Source organism: Thermobia domestica, chromosome 17, assembly GCF_964235325.1.
Source record: "Thermobia domestica chromosome 17, izTheDome1.hap1.1, whole genome shotgun sequence".
NCBI lineage: Eukaryota > Metazoa > Arthropoda > Insecta > Zygentoma > Lepismatidae > Thermobia > Thermobia domestica.
This window is the reverse complement of record NC_137470.1, coordinates 48895781-48918285: the sequence shown is the minus strand read 5'-3', so window position 1 is coordinate 48918285 and position 22505 is coordinate 48895781. Positions and strand designations below refer to the sequence as shown.

Below are 22505 nucleotides of genomic sequence, written 5' to 3'. Positions count from 1 at the left end.
TAGCAGTCTTAAGAAAACCCAGTTTTGAACGGCTGAACCACTAAGTTTGCATGACGTTGTATTTACCTCAGAAGGTTTTCCATCAGAGTTTTTATATTTAAAAATATTGATATGCCTATTCAATTGTTTGTACGTGAACCACTTGAGGTCTTTAACAAAATATTCAATGTACAAAAATAAATCATACGCCACTATACCTTCAAATAGGTCGTGTCCAATGCAAGGAGGCAAACCAGGCTTACATACATGAAAGTGTGTTAGATTATTAAAGCATGAATTAAATTTTATGCCTTTTGAAGCTATAGTTTGTGGGCTTTCTTGGACTTTTTTAACTTCATTTTCGTAAGATTCAACAGTTCTTGTGTCAGATTCCTTGTAAGGATATACTTGGAATTCTTCATTGGTAACTAGACAATACCTACACCAATAATTAGAACTGAAGTTCTCAACGAAGCCTCCAATAAAATGTGAACCTAGATTGTCTCCTAGTATACATAAAATAGTTCCTTTTATTTTCAAGTCATCAGATACGCTAATCCCTTCTTCCTCCATCTGCTTAATATCCTCAACTAAGCAAGAAAACACTTTATCCTGGCCAAACCTTTTAACATCAGTCTCAGGGCAAAGCAATACAAGCTGCATATGATCAGTGGTAGAACGTTTGAAAGCATCAAAATTGGCCAGAGTAAAGTACACCGCTAAAATTTTGTTTTCTTCGGGCTGAACCCAATGGATTCACAACCTCGAAAGAATCTTGGTATAAAATTACCTGGAAAGATTTATCTTTGAAAAATTCATTTGACTGAAACACTAACCCATCATGGACATCCCTGTAAATGTTTTTGTGTCCTTGCTCTGTAAAATTAGCACTTGTACTGAAATTAAAGTGGGCGCCGTGATGTACATATAGAGACTTAATAGAATCCATTATTGGTACATATTGCTCGAAACGAGGCTTTTGGTTTTCATCATGACCCAAATATATTTGAACTGGTTTTACGAATCCAAACTCTTTGGAATAAAGCGTATCCCGTGTTGTGACGTTCCTGAGCTTGGTATTATGGCATTTATTAAAAAGATCAGATTCGGATATAGCACTCATTGCAGCATTAATTATATCATCCGAAACCTGTAAATCTTTTAATGTAGAACGTAAGACATTTCCACTGTACTGCTGAGCTGACATGTGAATTAGGTTTATTTCTTCTAATATATGTTGAATCGTTGAAGCCGGTAAAAGATGTTTTCCCTGCAGTTTTAAATAGAAAAGAGACAAGTTCTTCTCATATTGCTTTTTATATATTTCCAAGCCACGTAACTCATTGTCAGTCTTATCGTCTAATTCTCCCGATTGAAAATCCCATTCCACGCAATTCTGTAGTGGGCTTAGATTTTGTTCTGTGACGGTTTTCTCTTCGAAACAAATTGACCTTGCACTTGCTAAATTTGAAATACTTGACCTATGATATCTTGATACATGTGATGCAAAAGTACTCTTGTTTGCAAAGTTTTTTTCTACAGTTCAAATAAGGACATTGTATTACATCAGAAGCATCTATATGGACCTTCAAATTTGCTATTAATGTTCTGATATTTTCGAAACTTTTGCTACATGATGGTTCTTTGCACTTAATAATACCCTGTACTTTGGAAACACTTTCATATTTTCTCTGGAATACATGATCACGTAAAACATGAGATCTAAATCCCGAATATGTTTTAAATGTACGTGTGCAGAATTGTCTACCACAAGGAAAAGCATAATTAGGGACATTTGAATGCAATTGCATGTGTTTCACATAGGCAACTAAAGTTTTGTTTCTCACTGAACAAAATTCACATGTTAACATGATGCTTTTTCATACATTACCTTGCTTATATGTTCGATTTTCAAGTTATCTTCAACAGTTGTAGTATGTACATCACACAGGAAAACCACGCACTAATCAAAACCAACCAACCAATACACAAACAAAACAAAGCACAATACAACCGAATCTGCGCGCCGTGAATCGTCGCCTCGCACATGTGATTTTTTCTCCAATGCGCATGCCCGACACAAGTATCTGACAGAAAAACGGTCTCCTACCATTATTCTTGAAATACGGTAAACTGTATATGTTTCATGGTAGGAGGCACTTATTTTCACGGTTATTGGTTACAGTGTACTACTGAGCAACTGTGCTCCCAAATCATCTTCAATCACAATTTATTTTATAGGAATAGAAGTAGGAATGGGATTGTCGACAGTTACCTTCAAAACTATAAAATGCGCTCCTTTTTTAAGTTTCGTGTCAATTTAAGTATTGCAAAGAGTTTTGATTCTTTACAAAAATGCTCTTCATGCATGATCACAGGAAAAAATGGCTGATAGTAAGCCTTTTGGAATCATTTCTGGATATATATATATATATATATATATATATATATATATATATATATATATATATATATATATATATATATATATATATATATATATATATATGCAACATGTTAAGGACTGTAAGATTTTAAGGTATGCTCGAGCAACACACAATACGTCAATTTTTTAAAAGACGATATGAGAACTTGGATATCTAAGCATAACAGAAAAGCAGAAATTTCCCTCTGATCTTGTTTCAATACTTTTATGTATAAGAGATTTGAGCGCTTTTTTCTTCAATGACCAAAGAAAATGCGTAACATAAGCTCTCAAGAAGCCGTGGACTTCTTAGTTAAGCAACAAACACCATCTGCTTCTAACACGTTTTCTGAATCAAAATTTCTAGAATTTTATTTTCATTTCTCTTGGAAGCAAATGCAAAGGGATAGGAAAAGAGAAAAACTAAAATATTTTTCCACACGCTTACAAAATTGACCAAATGGAAGACCAAGTGTTAATGCTTCAGTGAAAGAGGTAAGGAATACGTATTATGGCAATCGAATATTCGAATAACGTTTCTTCCTTCGTCTTATCTTCTGCTATAGATATTCCAAAATTTAACGATATCTTTTTCTTTAAACTCGATATTAACAGGAGTTAGTTAATTAGCCATTCAGTCAAAAAGTAAGAAATACTAAGACAAGACAGTAATTATCATTTTCTTCGTGATACAACAAGTCTACATTATACTGTACACAGATTTCATGGAACCTTTGTACGTTTGATATTTTTGCCCTGTACAATAACACACGAACTGGCAAAGATGTCATTTTGTCCTTTCAACGTCATTCATCATTGTTTAATTTTAACATTTATTAAAATATGCTGAACAGGTCGCGCCACTTTTCTTCTCTCTAATCTGTGCTGTTATATTCTAAGTATCAAATTTGAATTGTTATTAGTTTAGTTTAAAATGGATGATTTACCTAGAGGGGGGTCATTTTGACACCTGTCAAATTGTTTTCCCGTGGAGCAATGGAGATGAATTACGTAAGTGTGAAGTGACTCTGGTCTGAAAACTTAGACCGCTGATGCTTTCGAAATGTCATGCACACAAAGAGGTTTAAAGAAATAATGAGATTAATAAAGTTTGATCTCAAGACTTCGAGAAGCGAAAAACGCAAAACTGACAGATTTTGCTTACTTTCTGATATTTGATATCAGTTCATTGAACATTTCCAAAGGTGCTACAATCTTGATACTTATCGCACTATTGATGAGCAGCTCTTTCAAATGAAATCCTGTTCATTTATTCAGTTCATGGCTAGCAAAGCAGACAAATATGGGGTCAAATTTTGGATGCTTGTTGAGGTGAAGAACAAATGTATTGTAAACAGTTTTCCATATCTAGGAAAATATGAAAAGAAGGCAAGAACAGCTCTCTTGCTAAACGGGTAGTTCTATAGTCTGTAAAACCCTTCTTACACAAGGGATTGAATGTAACTTATGAAAAGTTATTTACGTCTCTACATTTTGCAAGTGAACTAAAGAGTAGCGAAATAAGTTTGATTGATACTGTCCGAATAACAGGAGGGAAATTCTAGCTTCAGAACGTTCCCATAATAAAGATTTGTATACCACAGACGAACTCAAAACCATTGAGGATATCGCACTCACCACATAGCAATGCGAGAAGAACAAAAATTACTGATACTGAGCACCCTTCACACTGATGCACAAATAATGAGTGATGACGAAAAGAAAAAAAACTGAGACGATTTTGTTTTACAACCAATAGAAAGTTTGTGTAGACATTGTAGACCAGATGACTCGTAAATATTCTGACAAGGCTGCTAGCAGAAGATGCCGGTATAGATCTGTTATAACCTACTTGATTAGACCGACATAAACTCTCATGCCTTGTACAAATGTACTGCCAATAAGAATATTAGTAGACAGAATTTTCTTCTCAAGTTGACTAAGGAACTTCTTGAGAAATTGAAACAAAACCGTGATTCGATGTAAGATTTGCATCAACAACTTCTACCTGAAAAAAGAAGTGCCAGATCGGGAACTGTAGGGGAACCAAAACTCTCGATCAGTGTTTATAATAGAAGAAATTATTCTGTGGATCATGCACTAATGTGTTTTCAAAGTACATCGTGTGCAGCACATGCCCTGAATGAAGAAAAACACCACTTCGAGTAAAGCACTAAAGCTACAAGAATGTCTTCAATGATCTTGATTAAAAATCTTATTTTAGAGACAAAGTTGGATGTACGTGTTTAAATCTTGTATTGTTTGTAAACGCATTGAAATTTATGCGTATATACTTATAGATTTATATCTGTAGACCTCAAGATAATACTATGAAGAGAATCTTGATTTACTCTTGAAACTTGTATACGTTTATTTGCTCTTAGCTTGGATTTTTAAATAAATATGTAATCCATTGCTATAATAAATATCCCTGAACGTATCTTTATAAAGATTTCAACTGCACATTTATACTCACATAGTTGAACCGTCTTGGGTGTGGGAGGGTTTGATGTGGCTCGAGTATGGTCGGATCAACTGGAGTGGCGGACCAGCCGAGAACGGACGAGAGAGGTTCTATTGTATTTAGAAATAACATTTACTATTATTCTAGAATTTCCACTTTATGATAAGACTTGTAAATAATTACAAGACTTATTTGTTTGAAAAATAGGACCATGGCTGTAACAATGTCATTACGTTATTGGGTATTTTTTGGATCATGAAAACGTAGAAATAGGAGAATCAAAGACAATATGCCCTTATGACTGTCAGCCTTCGCTATGTTTCATATGCCTATAATTGAAGCATGGTAACATTGCATTCTTATGTATTACTGTAGAGCACTTACCCCAATTTGAGGATTCACTGTCAGTTGTCATTGTTGCCATAGTAAATAAATATCCGAAGTAAAATACACAAATAATCCACACAGGCCTCTGGCTCCAATCCATAACAGATGATTGTTTCACCTTTGAAAGAAAGAGAAAAATATTATTGTAATTATTGGAACATTGGTTTGTAACAGTAGCAATAGAAACCAGTGGGTCTTGGGGTCACGAAGGATCTAATTTCATTAATGAAGTTGGTCATCGAATAGCAATCAAACTGGTGACCCCCGAGCTACTGCATTCCTTTTCCAACGTATCAGCATCGCCACCCAGCGCGGGAATGTGTCATCAATCTTAGGCACATTACCTCCTGGTAAAGAACTGGACGAGATTTTTCTTCTATAACACACAATAAGACGGAAGTAGAGACATCCTAGGGGGCTGACAACCACTTTGACTATGTTCATGAAGAATGTTTTGAATCCAGTTTGGATAAATATAAATTCTTGGAAGCCATGGCTAATACCGGTAAATTTGGGAGTGGTAGCAACATTATCTACAGATTTTACTTTGTTGCTCAAAATCGTTAAAGACCCGAAAGATATTGTTGTCAAGCTGTCCGATGTTTATTTTGGAACAAATATGCTATAAGTAATGTTTAAGAAAATATGTCATACTAATCATTATGTATTAATGAATAAATTTCATTATAAATTATTGGAAAGCAGAAGAGACAATAATTCATCTTTTTATCTATTAAAGTAAATTTATAGCCTGTAAGATATATTCATCTAACTTTTTAAACATTTTTTTTCTTTTCAAATGATATGATATGAGGCAAAATAATTTTGGAGTCTGTGGTGCGAAAAGTGTTTTAGTTCAACATCCTGTATAACAGCGTACTGAATCCTGACTATGGTACCACTTCAACCGCATCTTGCACCTCCCAATCATCAGGGAATATCTTCCCTTCCAAGAAGTGATCAAGATACCGGAAAGGGGGATTAGTTAGTGGAGAAATATAGGGGCAATACGATGGTTGAGAAAGGGCTTTCATACTGCAACTCATTGAGAGCCTGTAGCCTAATTTGTGAGCGAGCATTGCCATGCAATATGAAGACGCTATTTGGACCATTGATGCATGCTCACTGACAAGTTTCATATGCATTCATGTAATTCACCACTATAAAGACCTGCAATGATGGTTGCATTTCGTGTGAGAAAGACATAATCGAGTATTCCCACTGTAGACCACTACAGCGCTAACAATAGTTTTTTTGGGTTTATAAAAACCGTCCTTGATCACGATCCAGTTATTGTCTTGACCGTCTATAATGGTCAAAGCAGATTCAGTTTTCGTCTGAAGTGATGATCTGATGCAGGGAATTTTCTCAGTTGTTCCTCAAACTCAGAGAATGCACATTCTCAGAAGGTGACTCTTGTTGGGCACTGTCAATTCATGTAGCACTTATGAATGCAGCATTTTCCCGTGCCGAATGCACGAAGCCCCAGGACGACAGTGGTAAGGTATATGCCGACATGATCTACAATGGGACGAATAGTTTTCGCAGGATTTATGCTACTGTATGCATGAGGAGCTCGTCCGACTACGATGTTGGTCAGTGTATACGTCGTTAATTTTGAAATGTCGTCCCACTGAAACGGCATTTGATCAGCATACGACCAATGGTGTGTTTATTCACCATTCCTCGACCAAAATCGCTGTTGATTTTTTTTTTGTTGCTTCTTGTGCTGAATATCTCAATTTGAAATCCTACAGGAGAATCATTAGCAACTGTGTGTTATCCGTAGTGCAGATTTCACACGACGGTGTTGAACAACGTACTTGTCTACTGCCAGTTTGTGACTACACCAGCCTGTTTGCTAGGTGTGTATAGTTATTTTCTCTCATTAGATGTGTGACTTCTGTGTTACGTTGCTGAGGCGAGTTTAAACCAGATCAAATGAGGCTATAACCAAATCACGTAAGTTTTCAACCAGACCAGGTGAGATTTTAAGCAGAATACGGAGGTTTCAATCAGATCAGGTGAGGTTTCAGCCAGACCAGGTGAGGTTTCAACAAACCAGGTGAGTTTTCAAATAAACCAGGCGACATTTACAGCATATACTGAGCACATTTTCAAAATTTATTATAAAACTACACTAAGAATCAAATCAGATGCACATCTCCCGTAGTCTCACTCACTCGAAAAGTCCACTGAATGTTCGAACGTTCAGGACTAAACGGTAGGCGGAGAAAAGCGTAAAGCTAGTTAAAGCTCAAAGGAAATTTGTGATTCTGTTCAAAAAGGAAAACATCCACACCATACGTTGCGAAACTGAGTCAACCTCATATTTTTGAGCACGAAATCGCAATAAAATACATCTTCTAGGATTCGGAAAAATACGATATTTCATGGAGCCATTATGAAAAACACATTAGCTGTAAACTTACTTTGAATTTTATCCTTTGTTGTCTAAACTCTTTCTGTTAGTAATTGTTATTGACTTTTACGTTCGTATGTGTCCCTTTCATCTCTAAATTGCTTCAGCGTTTTCATTCGTTTTTAGAGCGAAACTCTTGTGTTTGATATGTAATATTTTCATACATTATTATTATTATTATTATTATTATTATTATTATTATTATTATTATTATTATTATTATTATTATTATTATTATTATTATTATTTATCTCCAGACAAACAAGCGCTTTTTTGTTACACTTTCTCTTGTTTCAGTAAGGAGTTCATAAACCAGATGATCAGGAATTAACTATTTCAATATGTTTTATCTGAGCAAATATCACTGAAAAGTATTATAAGATTTTAGAACATTATTAGTTTCCGTATATGTTAAACAGGGTAGTTACTCTTACACAATAAATATTTTAGAATTAGAGTACTCTGACTTTATTTCTAAAAGGGTTTTGAAAATAAAAATTCTGATAAGAATTTGCAATTCGATAACTACGTAGATGAAACACTTTCCAAAAACTCAATATGACGTGTACATTACCGTTGCAAACATGATGTAATGAAAGTTTCTCTTTATTCTGCCTGTAATTGTACAAGAACATAAAATTGTTTGCTGCAGCAAGCACCTGTGGATACTTCCGATTTAATGTCCGCAAACGTAAAAAATATTTATATTATGAAAGTACCTTAAATACCTTTAGTATTTAACGTTATTGTATCTTAAAAATAAAATATTACAATTTCCAATCTAAAAGCGAAATCAACTTGCCAAGTGACAATAAATTTTGATTTTGAAATAAAATATCGCGAAAAGTATTATATATCTTTGTATCTCTCTTCTTGAATTAACATTTAAACTTTGCTCGAGGACATCTTGTGCTTTTCATGTAAATCAAAAATTAGGAAAAAGCTATAAAGCCAAGAAAAAATCTAGACAATGAATCTATCAAAACATAGGACTATTAAGGCAACAGCTGACAGAATTGTCTACATCCCACACATGTTTATGTTCTTTTTCAATAGCATATTGCACGTATATACCTTAAGAGTAACACTACGTCACGGTGCATTCACATATGAAGAAAGAGGCATGGCTTCAAGGTTGCCAGAACTATCGGGTTTACAATTTTCATATTATCATTGGTAAAAAAAGATGAATGGACCGTCGACAAATGCAAGGAAATTAAGGATTTGAGTGCTCGGCAGCTTTAAAGTAAGTTGATGGTGAAATGGATTTCTAAAACTAGATTTATAAACTATGCCAAATGTATAATGTGGAGAAACCAAACATCACTTATTAATTTTACTTTGTAGACGACATCGCTTCTTTTATTATTTATTACATTGTAAAATTTCATTGCTCCTTTATCTTCGCCAATATGAATAACTTAATGTACGCACTGTAGAGGAGAACCGAGAAGAATGTACTGGTAATAAATGTCGGATGTTCAGGATGTTCGCTAAGTCTGCAACTTGAAATTATTCCCTGAAAAAACATGATTCATGTCTAAATTCGTTGCATTGCCAAGAATGGTACGAGCTCCACCTACCTACTTTGCATCCCAAGAACAGTAAATATGACAACTCATTGCTGCCATAACCTGTGCCGAATGATAAAAAGAAAAACGTGCAGTGTATGTGCAACTTGTCTGTAGCAATTTCCTTTCTTGTTTCTGAGTTGTAGGATGGGGAGGTTGATGGTGATGACTTGATTCCATGAACTGTTTCCCATTAACATTTCATTATCCTTTATGAACGATTGCTGTTGTGCTTAATGAATATGCTTGTTGGTTTATTAACACAACTTTAAAGCACATAACAGAACACTAAACAAATAACTGGAGCGATGCACATTACCGGAAAATGAATGGGAGAAGCGTAACATGTTAACGATTCCACAACAACAATGATGATGGATACAGTGTTATAACAGCCGCTAAATTAATCGACAGACGATATTAGGAAGACCTTTAAAGAGCGAGATTCCATCATTACGGATTGACAAAATACTTCCGAACGTCTAATCAAAAAGACAAGTTTTTCACGCAATTGTCCCTATGTAAAAAGGGTCTTGATTTTTACACCATAGTAAAACGTTACTATTTAAGTCACGGCTTTTCCTGAAAGTCTGTTTTGTTTTGACATTTTAGTAAATCAAATATATATTTAAAAGTCCCGCACGAATATTTTGGAATTAAAAAGAGATGGTAAATTAAAAGAGAATAACGAAAGAAGAATTAGTAAAATAAAGGATAGTCCTATCTACAAGACAGGAAATTTCTTGTCTAGTATTTATTTGCGTCTCGCAATAAAGTCTAGTAGTCTCACTTTAAATTCGAGACGAGATTCGAAACGAGACGGGAAATTTCACGACTATCGTAAGCAATAGTAGCTGATTCAAGTCTTAGATCTCCAGCACTATTTTAGTATTACATGGCTCATAGTATAAAAAACTATAAATTGATAAAGTGATGGCACGAATGCAATGAAGAAAATTTATCAGCATTTAAATATACGTAATTCATTATACAATATACTTCGATTATAAATAAGGTTTAAATCACACTCTTTCCGTATCGTTTGTGACGCGGAAAGTTTTTGATAATTTTAAAATTCAGAATATAAATTTAGTACAAAGAACGTTCAAAACGTTTTGCACAACGGGCCATAATTCTTTAATAGTTGCACCAGGACCATGAAATCTTTTGTGCGTGTACTTGTTCTTTAGGTACTCCCATGCGCAAAAAAGCGCGTATACTGTAACTCACGATTTTTCGCAATGATTTCATTTTCCATATGTTTATGGGTAAAATTCAGCTATTAGTATGTGGATATGATAGAAAGCAATCCATCTAAGGATATATTTTAAAAATATATAATAAAATAATAAAAATATCAGCAAAAAACAAAATTATATCCGTTTTGTGTATACTGGCAATAATGTTTTCGAGGGAATTTTTGCAGTAGCACAGCACGATTGTAGAGGGAATAACAGGATTGGTAGGGGGAGAGTTGAATCAAGGAACTAGAAAGTGGAGTAAAATATTGCATTTACTGGCTTAAATCTAGGGTGCAAAATTGTCTCCCAAACATAAATTAGCTTCTGTAACCAAGATGTTGTACGGAAATATAGAAACAAAGAGAAAAACTATTGTCTTAAGTTTGTAAGTGACATGCTCTATAGCCATGAGCATTTATTTGTTAGGAAAAAGACAGGCAACAAAAGAGAGTCTGTGTGGGCAAGTGGGTAGAGTGGCGGATTAGTAATTCTTATACTGTTTTGACACCAGTTCGAATTCCATCCGATCCCGTTCATTTTTTTTTTACAAAACATTGTAGAGAGTGTATAATTTTTATGTTAATAAGAACCGAAACAATATAATAATGAAATAACTTTATGTTTTTTCTGATAAGCCATTTATTCACAAATAGCTTACTATTTAATACTAATAGCGATTGTTTTCAGTTTATGCTGTTGTATAGCTTCTTTTATCATCCTCTTTTCTTAAAAAAAATGTCTCCAATAAAGTATGAAAAATATATATATAGACAGAAACAGACATCTTAGTATCAAACGTGATTTATCGTGATGAAATAAATAAGTTTCCCATTTTTCAAAAAGAAAACTGTAGAAAATCATTGAATTTGGTCTTTAGGTTTTTAGCATGCTTTATATATTCTTTATAAGACTATACTTTATAAGGCAAGATGTGCGATCATACCCACAAATTTAGCTAGTGAGTGAAAGATGTTTTCGGCACAAATATTTTACAGGTTTAGGTGCATGAGACTCCAATACGCCGTGGTCTCGACCTTCGTTTATTTCACATTATTATCCGACATATCATAGCAGGTAAGAAAGCAGCATCAATCGGCAAGAAGAACTGCAAGTTGTGATCTTAGTCTGTTTTTGATGCTCCGGACTCGATCGCCTAGCACGCCCGTCTATACCTTGACTCATATGTCTATCATTCAGTGCAGGCACGTACCCGGCTTCTCTTTTCGGAGGAGGCCCAACACGAATCCTCGTAAGCACGTAATTCTAATGTTTCAAAAATATCAATATCAGTAATAATAATAATAATAATAATAATAATAATAATAATAATAATAATAATAATAATAATAATAATAATAGTAATAATAATAACAATGCAACAGTTCTGTATTTCTCTTAAAAGTTTCTTACTTTTCATTTATGAACCCGTCAAACTGCATTCTAACACAAACGAAATAAAACATATTTCTAGAGACATTATTATTATTATTATTATTATTATTATTATTATTATTATTATTATTATTAATATTAACAACGATTCTTCCATGGATCAGCTGCCTGTATACGGTTAAGCAACCACAAGTATCACATTGCGGGAATGAGTATAATTATTTACTTTAATAGTAATACAAAAGTCTATTTGCTTGTATATTCTACCGGGAATAACTGCATCCGTCTAGAAAGCTAGGACTAACAACAAGGGGATCCGATGTTGTGACCACACACCGCCCCAAATCGTGAGTGCCACAAGTTCTCTTCTACGCCTTAGCACAATAAGGGCTGTTGCATTCAGGGAGAGAGAAACAAGTTAATTCCATTGCAGTTATATGCTTATTAAATGTTAACTTATGCTTATAAATTATGTAAGTGATCATATCGTTTTCTGTTTATTATTATTATTATTATTATTAATAGTAATAATAATAATAATAGGCCTAATAATAATAATAATTCTTATTATTATACATTTCTTAATACGTTGATTGCCATGTGTATGGAATTCCGCTGTGCAGTAGAGCGTGATGATTTTCCAGACGCAAACAATGTAGATATTCCAAGTTTGTTGTGTTCGTTCTATAGTTGTGTATGCAATTAGATATATATATGGCGTAGAAATCAAAATTTAATATGCATGCCACGTATATGTAAAACCATACACAAAGAAATTTATGAACAAAGTCATTGAGTTTGAATTTAACGTCTCGTTCTGCAACGAAGCCTACTGATTAACGTGGACTCCGAACCACGTGAGCTCTCACCGGCAATCGAAGCTGGGTCTTCCACGCCAAACGCGCTTACGCTAATCGCTTAGCCCCTAAGGAGCTCATGAACAGAGACATTTATGGGCTAAAACAAAGGCGAAATCAAAGATGTGTGATGCAATTTTGGATTTATTGTCCCTTTCAGCAGCGATGCTATATGAGACGTGGATCTACTGATTAACGTGGAATCCGAACCACATGAGCTCCCGCCGGACGAAAACAAAAACCTTTGGAATTGACAATCATCGTTTGGACATTTCAGTCGCACCTACCTAATATTAACAACGTTTCTACGATAATTTCGTAACATTGCATTACTTCTTTTGTTTATTAGCTTGGTTAGACTTATTTAAACACTTTCTTCTTTGCACCGACGTGTCACATCTCTTGGATGAAAATACACTAGCTCTCACTGGAAACCAAACCCAGAACCAATGCACTTGAACCATTTGACCACATCAAGGCACATTTAAAAAGAAGTTTCGATTTTGTTCGGAAAATTGTGATTAGGTGTAACATTTAAAAATATATTTAAGAAAGGGCACGGAGCAAACGCACTGTATTTTCTCGCTCGAAATTTTTACACTGACTCATGTTAGGCTGCAACTATTATTGAAACATTTATTGGGGAAATTGTGAATAAAATAATGTTTTGGAAAACTTTGATAGAAGAAACTTCAGGCCCAAAAGTAAAGTACCCATTGGTCATACTTCCGTTAGAAATAACTTGTTCCATATATTAGAATTATTAAGGATATAATTGTATGTGAACTATAAGCAAAGGCGTCTGAGTAATTTCTGAGAAAATCATGAAAAAAGTCACCCCCAAGAATAAATTATCCCTTGTGGATCTTTTCAGGACAAACGAGCTGTGCTATATTGTTAGTGTTATCATAAAACATTTATTTATAAAATACGAACACAATCGCCTGAGTCGTTCTTGAGAAAATCGCAGGGTAAAACTTACTGTCATAAGTAATATACCATTTCTAGATTTTCCGGATGAGGGAATTATACCATATAGGTAGGTTATTTATGTAACATGTATTTATAAAATATGAACAACAAACATCTCCTGAGTTGTTTTTAGGAAGGTCATCGGGGAAAGCTTACTCACAAAGATAAATTTTTCTATCTGTAATTGTAACAGTATGTCGAGTAATTTTTAAGCAAATCGTCGGGAAAAAAATAACTGTCAAAGTAAACTATCTCTTTTGGATTTTTTCTTTTCGGAACAAGCGAGTTTTACCATATTATAAGATTATTACAGAAAATATTTTTACTGAAATTAGAACAAATTTGTCTCAGTTAACACTGAGAAAATTGTCCAAAGAAATTCAACCCTTGAGAAAACCATTTCTTCTGTATGTTATCGGAATAAACTATTTATGCTGTATGCTAGTTTATTAATGAAACATTTTTTACGAAATATAAACAAAATTGCCTGAGTCGTTAATTGGAAAACCATCGGGGGAAAGCTCACGCTAAGATTAAGCTGCTCCTTCGAAGGAGTTGTCATATTGTTAGGTTATTAATGATACGTTTATTTATGAAATGTGGTTGAGAAAATTGCGCAAAAAGAACGCATACCACACAGTAAATTAACCATATATATTTTTTCAGAAAAATTATTCATATGCGGTCTAGATTTGTTAACAAAATATATATTTATAAAAAGTAAATAAAATCGTCACAGCTTTTTCAACTTGAGAAAATTGAATTATTTTAAATTTTAATCCTTCAGTAAATTACACTTACTTTTAGGTGTCGAAGGACATACAATTCGAAAGATAGTATGTTATTAAAACGTTATGTCTAGAATTCAGTCCAGATACGTTGAACAATATGGCCTCAATTTGAGTGCGTGTAAAAGCGTGACGAACCGAGAGACGAATAGATGGACAGACATCCAAAAATCATTTTTTGATATGTAGGAGCCATGCAACTTTAATTCATTGAAATCTGGTATTCGGTTTTTATAACTATCACCACACTTTCTTCTTTCGTCGCTCGAATGTGGAAACGAATAGGCCCACACCGACACGTAATGTGATAATTTGTAATCCCAAAAATTTAATTTGTTATGTTTAATGTGTTGTCACTCTAGAGAAAAGAAAGCTTATGCATGTTACATCATTTTATTATCAGTTTTTCACGCTACTGTATAATTCGGTACGATTATAGTTAATATCCATGGCATCTTTTGGAAGCATTCGTGTTCCTCACAAAGAGAGCTGTAATTTAGTTTTGTTTAAAGAAAGCATTCTTGATTTCTTACACAGTCTTATATTTGTTGCACTTGTGGATATGAAAGAAAAAAAAGAGAGAGAGAGTCAATACTCTAAAAAGAAACACATATACAGAAACATTAGAACAGTAATTTAACATCAGCTTTTTTTCCCTTCATAAAAACGAGCTATCGCTGTGGCTGTGTTGGTCACGCTGTGTATAAAGCTGCAGGTCTCGCTTGTTTTGTTTTTTACTGTTCCTGACTCACAGACACACTCGCAGTCAATTGAATTTACTTATGCTGTGTAAAAACGGAGAGAAAATGATTAAGTCTACCACACCATAAACTGAAAACAATCGCTATTAGTATTAAATAGAAAGCTAATTGTGAATAAATAGCTTATCAGAAAAACATAAAGTTATTTCATTATTATAATGTTTCGGTTCTTATTAACATAAAAATTATACACTTTCTACAATGTTTTGTAAATAAAAAAAATTGAACGGGATCGCATGGGATTCGATCTGGTGGCAAAACAGTATAAGAATTAGTAGTACGCCACTCTACCCACTTGCCCACACAGATTATATTTGTTGCCTGTCTTTTTGTTAACAAATAAATGCTCATAGCTATAGAGCATGTCACTTACAAACTTAAGAAAACAATTTTTCTCTTTGTTTCTATATTTCCGTACAGCATCTTGGTTACAGAAGCTAATTTATATTTGGGAGACAATTTACACCCTAGATTTAAGCCAGTAAATGCAATATTTTACTCCACTTTCTAGTTCCTTGATTCAACTCTCACCCTACAAATTGTTATGCTCGCCCTTGCGCTTACAGGTTTCTTTTTTCTTAATTTTTTATTGCGCAACAAATTTATAATATATATATATATATATAACCAACGTATTTCTGGAAAACACGCGGGAACTAAACAAAATTTGCCCAGTAAAATTTACTAAAGTCGCCACCGCAGCAACTCGCTACAGAAGAGAAGAAAACGCAATTTCCAAGTTCGTGTGGGCACAGGAGTATACAGAGACGATATACAAATCACATTGAATGGATTGTTAGGGTTTCCGTAACGAACTTAGCAACAGCTAAGGGAAAATAGACTTATCTTAATACCAATTATAGAAATAACTTTGTAAACACTGAAATGTAATTTACGGAACACTATATTATAACATTAGATATACATGAGGAATTCAAACAAATTATTACGAATCATAATGAGTATAGTAGAATCGAACCAGTAACGTTGAACACGGAGTTAATTCTGCTTTATATTTGCCATATCATCATATACCTCATTCCACGTATTACAGTGTTTGAGAATATCTTTGAAGTAAGTAGTAGTATTTAAGAATATGTTTGCGGTTAGTAGGTAAGCATTTCTCTTTTCGTAGGCATAGTTAGCAGTAGCTAGTTTAGTAGTATCTACATATATTTTAGGTCAGGTTCTTAAGTGTTTGTTTATTGATATATCGTACTGTATTTTTTTTACAGATGTTTCGTCAAGGTGATGCGATTCCAAGCACCACTGATTCCTTCCCTTTATTACAGGTAAGTATATTTTATTTCAATTTCTTTACTTTTTCCTTATATCATCGTAGACTTTAATATATAATATTTCTTTATCATTCATTGTAATTCATATTTTCTGCATAACAAATTAAATCATATTTTATCTTTCATTTTAAAACGTGCGATATATGAATATATATTAACCATTTCCATAAAACCTTTATTTAATTCTTTATTTATTTAACATATATACTTTCCTTTTCAGAGGTTAACCTATGATGATGCTTGCCGTATTATTTCTACTCGTCGAAACAGGTGAGCGTGTATTAACTTTACCTATTAAGAACCACCATTTCATTGATAAGCATATATCGCTGACATATACGTGTTTTTTTTTTTAATTGAAATCACTAGCTATCAATAGTTGACCTTTCTCTTACTTCTTAAACCTCATAAACAACAAACTAATGATTATTGCGTGCTGACATTTTGTTTATGTTGTTCATATCAGATTTCTTCATTGATATATAAAAACCATGATGGTATTGTAAATAAATATATCAAATTTTGTTATGTATAAATATAAATTAACCCGTAAGTACTATGGACCGTCTGTCAGACCGCTGCGACTTTTCGTATCATTATATTTTACACATTCTCACTACTACAAGTGGATCTTTTCGTCTACCTTCCTGTCTAGCAAATGGGTACGTATTGTGAAGTTCGTCTTATAATTGATCCATTGTGCGCGGCGCTGGAGGGATCGAGCGGTCTCACAGACGTACTATAGTAGTTACGTGAGTATTTTTCTGTTAAGTTGTCATTCGTTATCTACTGATTACTAGCACTTTTGTGTCTTACCGTGTGGCACGTCTTGCACTAAACATCAAATAATGACAAAGCGACTAGAAGACCTGAATTAATCACATTTTATAACATGAGTAAAGGCGGAGTGGATACTCTAGACAAAAAATGTACAGATTACACATCAAGTCGTCAAACAAGACGATAACCATTGACAATTTTCTTTATGCTGGTGGATGTTGCGTGTGGTGTCAATGCGTATGTCTTGCATCAAGTCTACGCTAAGTCCGCAGTGATGACAAGACTTGATTTCATGAAAACGTTTTCAAAAGGACTTGTTAGGCCTCGCATAGAACGTAGATTGCTCATCGGACATCTGCCACGAGAGCTGAGATATTCAATCAAGAGCATACTACAGCTTGAAAGTGAGTTTCCCACCATCGCGCACAAGGAGTTGAAAACGAAAACTGTCCACTGAGTTGTAAGCGGAAACCAAAGATATTAATTCGTGTCAGCGGTGTGGAATACCGATTTCCTTGCAGTGCCAAAAAAAAGCCTTAGTGAAGAAAGTGCATGCTGTCAGCAAAGTTAGTGTGGTACTTTATTTACCGGAAAAACGTATTTTCTTTACTTTCTCCATCATATAAGAACTAAAAATAAGTTTTATGTATTACCTTTTCACTACAAAAAATGTAAGAGTACAACTATAACAGTACCTTCCTGTACGTTTCAAAAAGCTAAAATTCCATGTTTGTTTCACCGTTTTTACTGTATTTTTATTCTCAGTGCATCTATAAGAACAGTGCGTTTTAAATTAGTGTTATTTTGACTACATAGAAACGGAGAAAAAAAATGAATATTTCAACAATTACAATTTTAGAATAACAATGAAAGCATTGTGGCAAATTTTGACTATGTTCTTTTTTTCTCATTGTTTTAAAAATATAAGGATTTTTTTTACATCGTGAAATTACTATGTTTTATTTTTCTATAAGCCACTAAGATATGTAGGATATCATTTTAAAAATAGGCAATAAAATTACTTTTCAGAAAATGTGAAACAACAATGCGGTCTGACAGACCGTTCCATAGAAGTTACGTGATTATTTTCGTCCATAGTACTTAAGGGTTAATATAAATACTGAGAATTTTGAAGAGAATATGTTGATATATTAAATTATAAGCATTATCATTTGTAGTGGCTAAGTGGAGTTTTGGGATTTAGAAATCCCCAAATCACTAGCCTTCCTAGTGATACTTCATTTTAATGATTTCGCACTTCACAAAACCAAATATACAATATTTAATGAATAAGATTTAGGATTTTACCTTGTAAACAACTTGTTAAAAATAAATATCGATTTTACTTATCAGTTCTGTAGAAAATATCAAATATCTTATTTTGATGAAAATCCTTATTATTTTTTTAAAAAGCAAACTTTGTTGTGTATAATTAAATTTTCTTCTTTTCTTCTTCAGCAAGTATCATAATTTGAATATTTTCCGCCAACTTGAATATTGTAACGTAATCTGTCTACATGAAAATTTGGGTACAGATTGACAATAAGGTAGATATTAAATAAACTTGAAAGAATTAAAGTTAGGTCAATAATTAAAAAACAAGATATAAACTAAGCGTAACTTTTCATAAACGTTAAGAAATTAAAATTAAATCAATAATTACAACACATAATATAAACTGAATATGCGAACAAACAAGGCAACAAATAAAACATAAATTGAAATTAACAAACTGTAGTGTACAGCTGTCATAGCGGGGCACTACACAATCCTGTCATTTCCTCTACAATTGTGCTGAGGTACTGCAAAAATTTCCTTGAAAACATTATTGCCAGTATACACAAAACCGAACATAATTTTGTTTTTTGCTTATATTTTTATTATTTTATTAAATATTTTTAAAATATATCCTTAGATGGATTGCTTTCTATTATCTCCACATACTAATAACTGAATTTTATCCATAAACATAAGGAAAATGAAATAATTGCGAAAATTCTAGAGTTACAGTATACGCGCAATTTTTTTCTGCGCATGCGTGTACATGCGCATCTTACTCAATATATCCTTCATGTTCTCCATTTGTTGTGACACGTTTAGTCCACTATTCTTCCGATACCGTAAATGCACTTCTGTAAAACCCTGGGCACTATCTATTACACCATTATATCACCAAAAAAATATTGTAAATGGCAAACTTCCTACTACGAAGATGGGCCTTCAGACGACCGAATAGAAAGAAATTGGATGGTGTCAGTTCCGGACTATAAGGGGGTGTATGAACCATTTCCCATCCCATACTTCTGATTTTCTGTTGTGTGTGATTACCAGAGTGAATTTGTTTCCGATCGCTTGTGAGCAGGTGTGGCACAAATGGGTAAAAAGTTTTCTGTAACCTAAAGACTGTATTAATGTTAGAATACTAGCCACAGATAACCCAGTTTTTTCAACAAGTTGTCGTGTGGTTGGACATTTGCAAATATGATCTTTGTTAAAGTAGTTCACTGTAGTTGATGGTCTGCCGTACTTTTTTTGTCCACCAGACTGAAATCGCAACTATGGAACCTTTGTACGCATTACTAGATATTACTACGGTCCAATATTTCATCCCAATATATAAAAAAAGCAATCTGTGTCGAATTGATGTGGCTGAGTAATTGCTAGTCTTGTACAAGAATTGAATGGCCGACCGTTGGCGGGTGTATTTGTATACTTTCTTATCCATTTTCCACGTACCTGTAAATACAGGAAGAAAATTTGCCACACTTCAGCATAAATAACAGAAGTACACATACAAACAAAAATTTCATGGTTTTAGTGCAACTACTAAAAACATTATGGCTCATGGTGCAATTTTTTTTGAATCCCCTTTATAACAAAACAAGATGAGAAAAACTTTTTTCCAGAATCAAGACGAGACGAGAAATGATTTATCGAGAATGAAAACGATACGAGACTTCTACAAATTTAAGGGACGAAACGAGAAAATCTTATTCCTCGACTTGTTGGAGAACAATAACTCGGGGTGTTAGAGGAAATGAAACAACACAGAAAAAATCCATAATGTTCGAGGATTGAGCTCCAAATCCTTCGCACTTGAAGTGGCAATTATGATACTAAGTACAATGTTCAATTCCTTGTTCATATTGCAAATGGTTAATCCAAGATATACTTCAGTGCAGATGAGTGAATACTGAATTTTCCATTTAACAAGGAGAAGCAGACTTTGTCAAATGAACTTCAAGGCAATCTATCGCGAGGTAATAGTGCACATTTAAAGTGCTAATACTACAAACTGGGCGAGCAAAATAGCCTAAAGTAGCGGAGAAAAACCGTCTTAAAACTTTCCGAGTCACGACATATATGATACGACGCGTAAAGTTACGAAGTGATGGCGTGGCAGAATGTATCTACGCCTCACTTGCAGAGGGTCCCGGGTTCGATTCCCGCTCAGATCACTATTTTCTGTTATTTTCTTTAACCAATAAAGTAGCCATTTGTAACCACAAGTAAGATATTAATTCACCATATGTATATAGTGCATAAGATAACAGAAATGTTAAAATCAGTTGTAAAATCTTTCAATGTTTCATATTAACTAGCAACGGAATGCAACCTATACTGTAAATATATTGATATCACGTGTTATATTATTGTTACCACCAGTGGCGTATTTAAGGGGGGCTTCCGGGCTTAACCCTCCCCCCCGAAATCTTACTTACTATAGTAAAGTATATGAAATATCTTGCAGAATTTTCACATTTTCCGGCAAAGCCCCCCCGAAACAAATCGTAAATAGGCACTGGTTACCACAGTCGTGTAAAAATGTTCTTGACGCTTCGTGTCTATATCTGTACAGTGTGGGAATTACAAGAGTAATGAGGGGATATTCTCTTTGGTTATAGCATAAATCCAGTATTGACATGGAACGTTGAAATATTTTACAACTAATTTGAACATTTCTATTGTATTGTGTATTATAAACATATGGTGAATTAATATTTTACTTGTAGTTACAAGTGCCTACTTTATTGGTTAAAGCAAAAAAACAGAAGAAGAGACGGGAATCGAACTCGGGACCCTTTGGAAGTGAACCGTAGATACTCTTCACTCTGCCACACCGTCACTTCGCAACTTTACGCATCATAACAAATATATGGTGAGTCGGAAACTTTAATACGCTTTTTCTCCGGTATTTTTGGCCATTGCGCTCTCCAATTTGTAGTATTAACACTTTAAACGTAAACTACTAATTCGTGAAAGGCGGTCCCGAAGTTCATTTACCAAAGTCTGTTTTCTCCTTTTAAAAGCCAAATTCAGGGTAGAGTTACTGATATAGAATTTCAGTCTTCTTCTTCTTTGTCTTCGCCTTTTCCATGTTATATGGGGTCGTAGTTTTCGTATTCAATTATTTTCCTATACTTTTTTTTTTTCTATTCTGGAAATCCTCTATTTTACAATCTTTCGCCCTCAAATCGCCTCGTATTTTTATCTTTGCCCGTCTATCCAATCTTGACTCTTCTCCTCTTTTTTCACGTACTTGCAGCTTTTTAATTCTCTTTCTTACATAGTCATGGTTTCAGTCTGCATTCTTGAAGATGTGTGAACTCGTTTCACATCCTACATAGCCTCGTTCTTAGAAAGAAATATTTAATGATTTTTTGAATAAATGTATCGGTATCGAATTTAAATAAATGAGTTACTACATTTTTTATAGTATTGTAGTGTTCTTTTTCTTTATTTATTTCGACAATAGGGAAAATTTTGTGCCTGGGGAAAAGATCGAATTGGAGACTGCAATAACTTTACACATTTCTTGGGCAACATATTTACACCTTTCATGGCTCCGAAATGTCATTTTTGGTTGTAGATCTACTGAATGACTTCACAGATGATTGAATGACTTTCAACAGGCCATTTTTCTCTTTCTAAAAACCACGTTAATGAATATTAGTGTCGTTATTAAAACCTTGTCTCACATTTCACTCACTTGTATATGTAGGGTTTACGCAGTATCTCTGAATCATCACCTTCATTCACCCGTGCATTCATCTCATTCCCTGTTTCATACGATAATGTTTAGATTCGTACACAAAATGAATTATAGGCATGTAAAAGGGTGTATATAGAGCTGCCACCTAACCACCCAAGAAACAAATTATCCTTAG

General features: G+C 33.9%; 1 protein-coding gene across 2 annotated transcripts in view; it reads right to left on the bottom strand.

The window, feature by feature from the left end:
* LOC145674558 (ly6/PLAUR domain-containing protein 6B-like) overlaps positions 1-22505 on the bottom strand; it is a 99426-nt gene that overhangs the window by 57716 nt on the left and 19205 nt on the right. For both annotated transcript variants that reach the window (XM_081744732.1, XM_081744733.1), the window contains exon 2: positions 5253-5373. Coding sequence is in view for 1 of the 2 variants with exons in the window: in XM_081744733.1 (XP_081600859.1) it covers positions 5253-5355 (103 nt within the window). In the remaining variant the exon portion in view is untranslated. The remainder of the gene's footprint in view (positions 1-5252; positions 5374-22505) is intronic.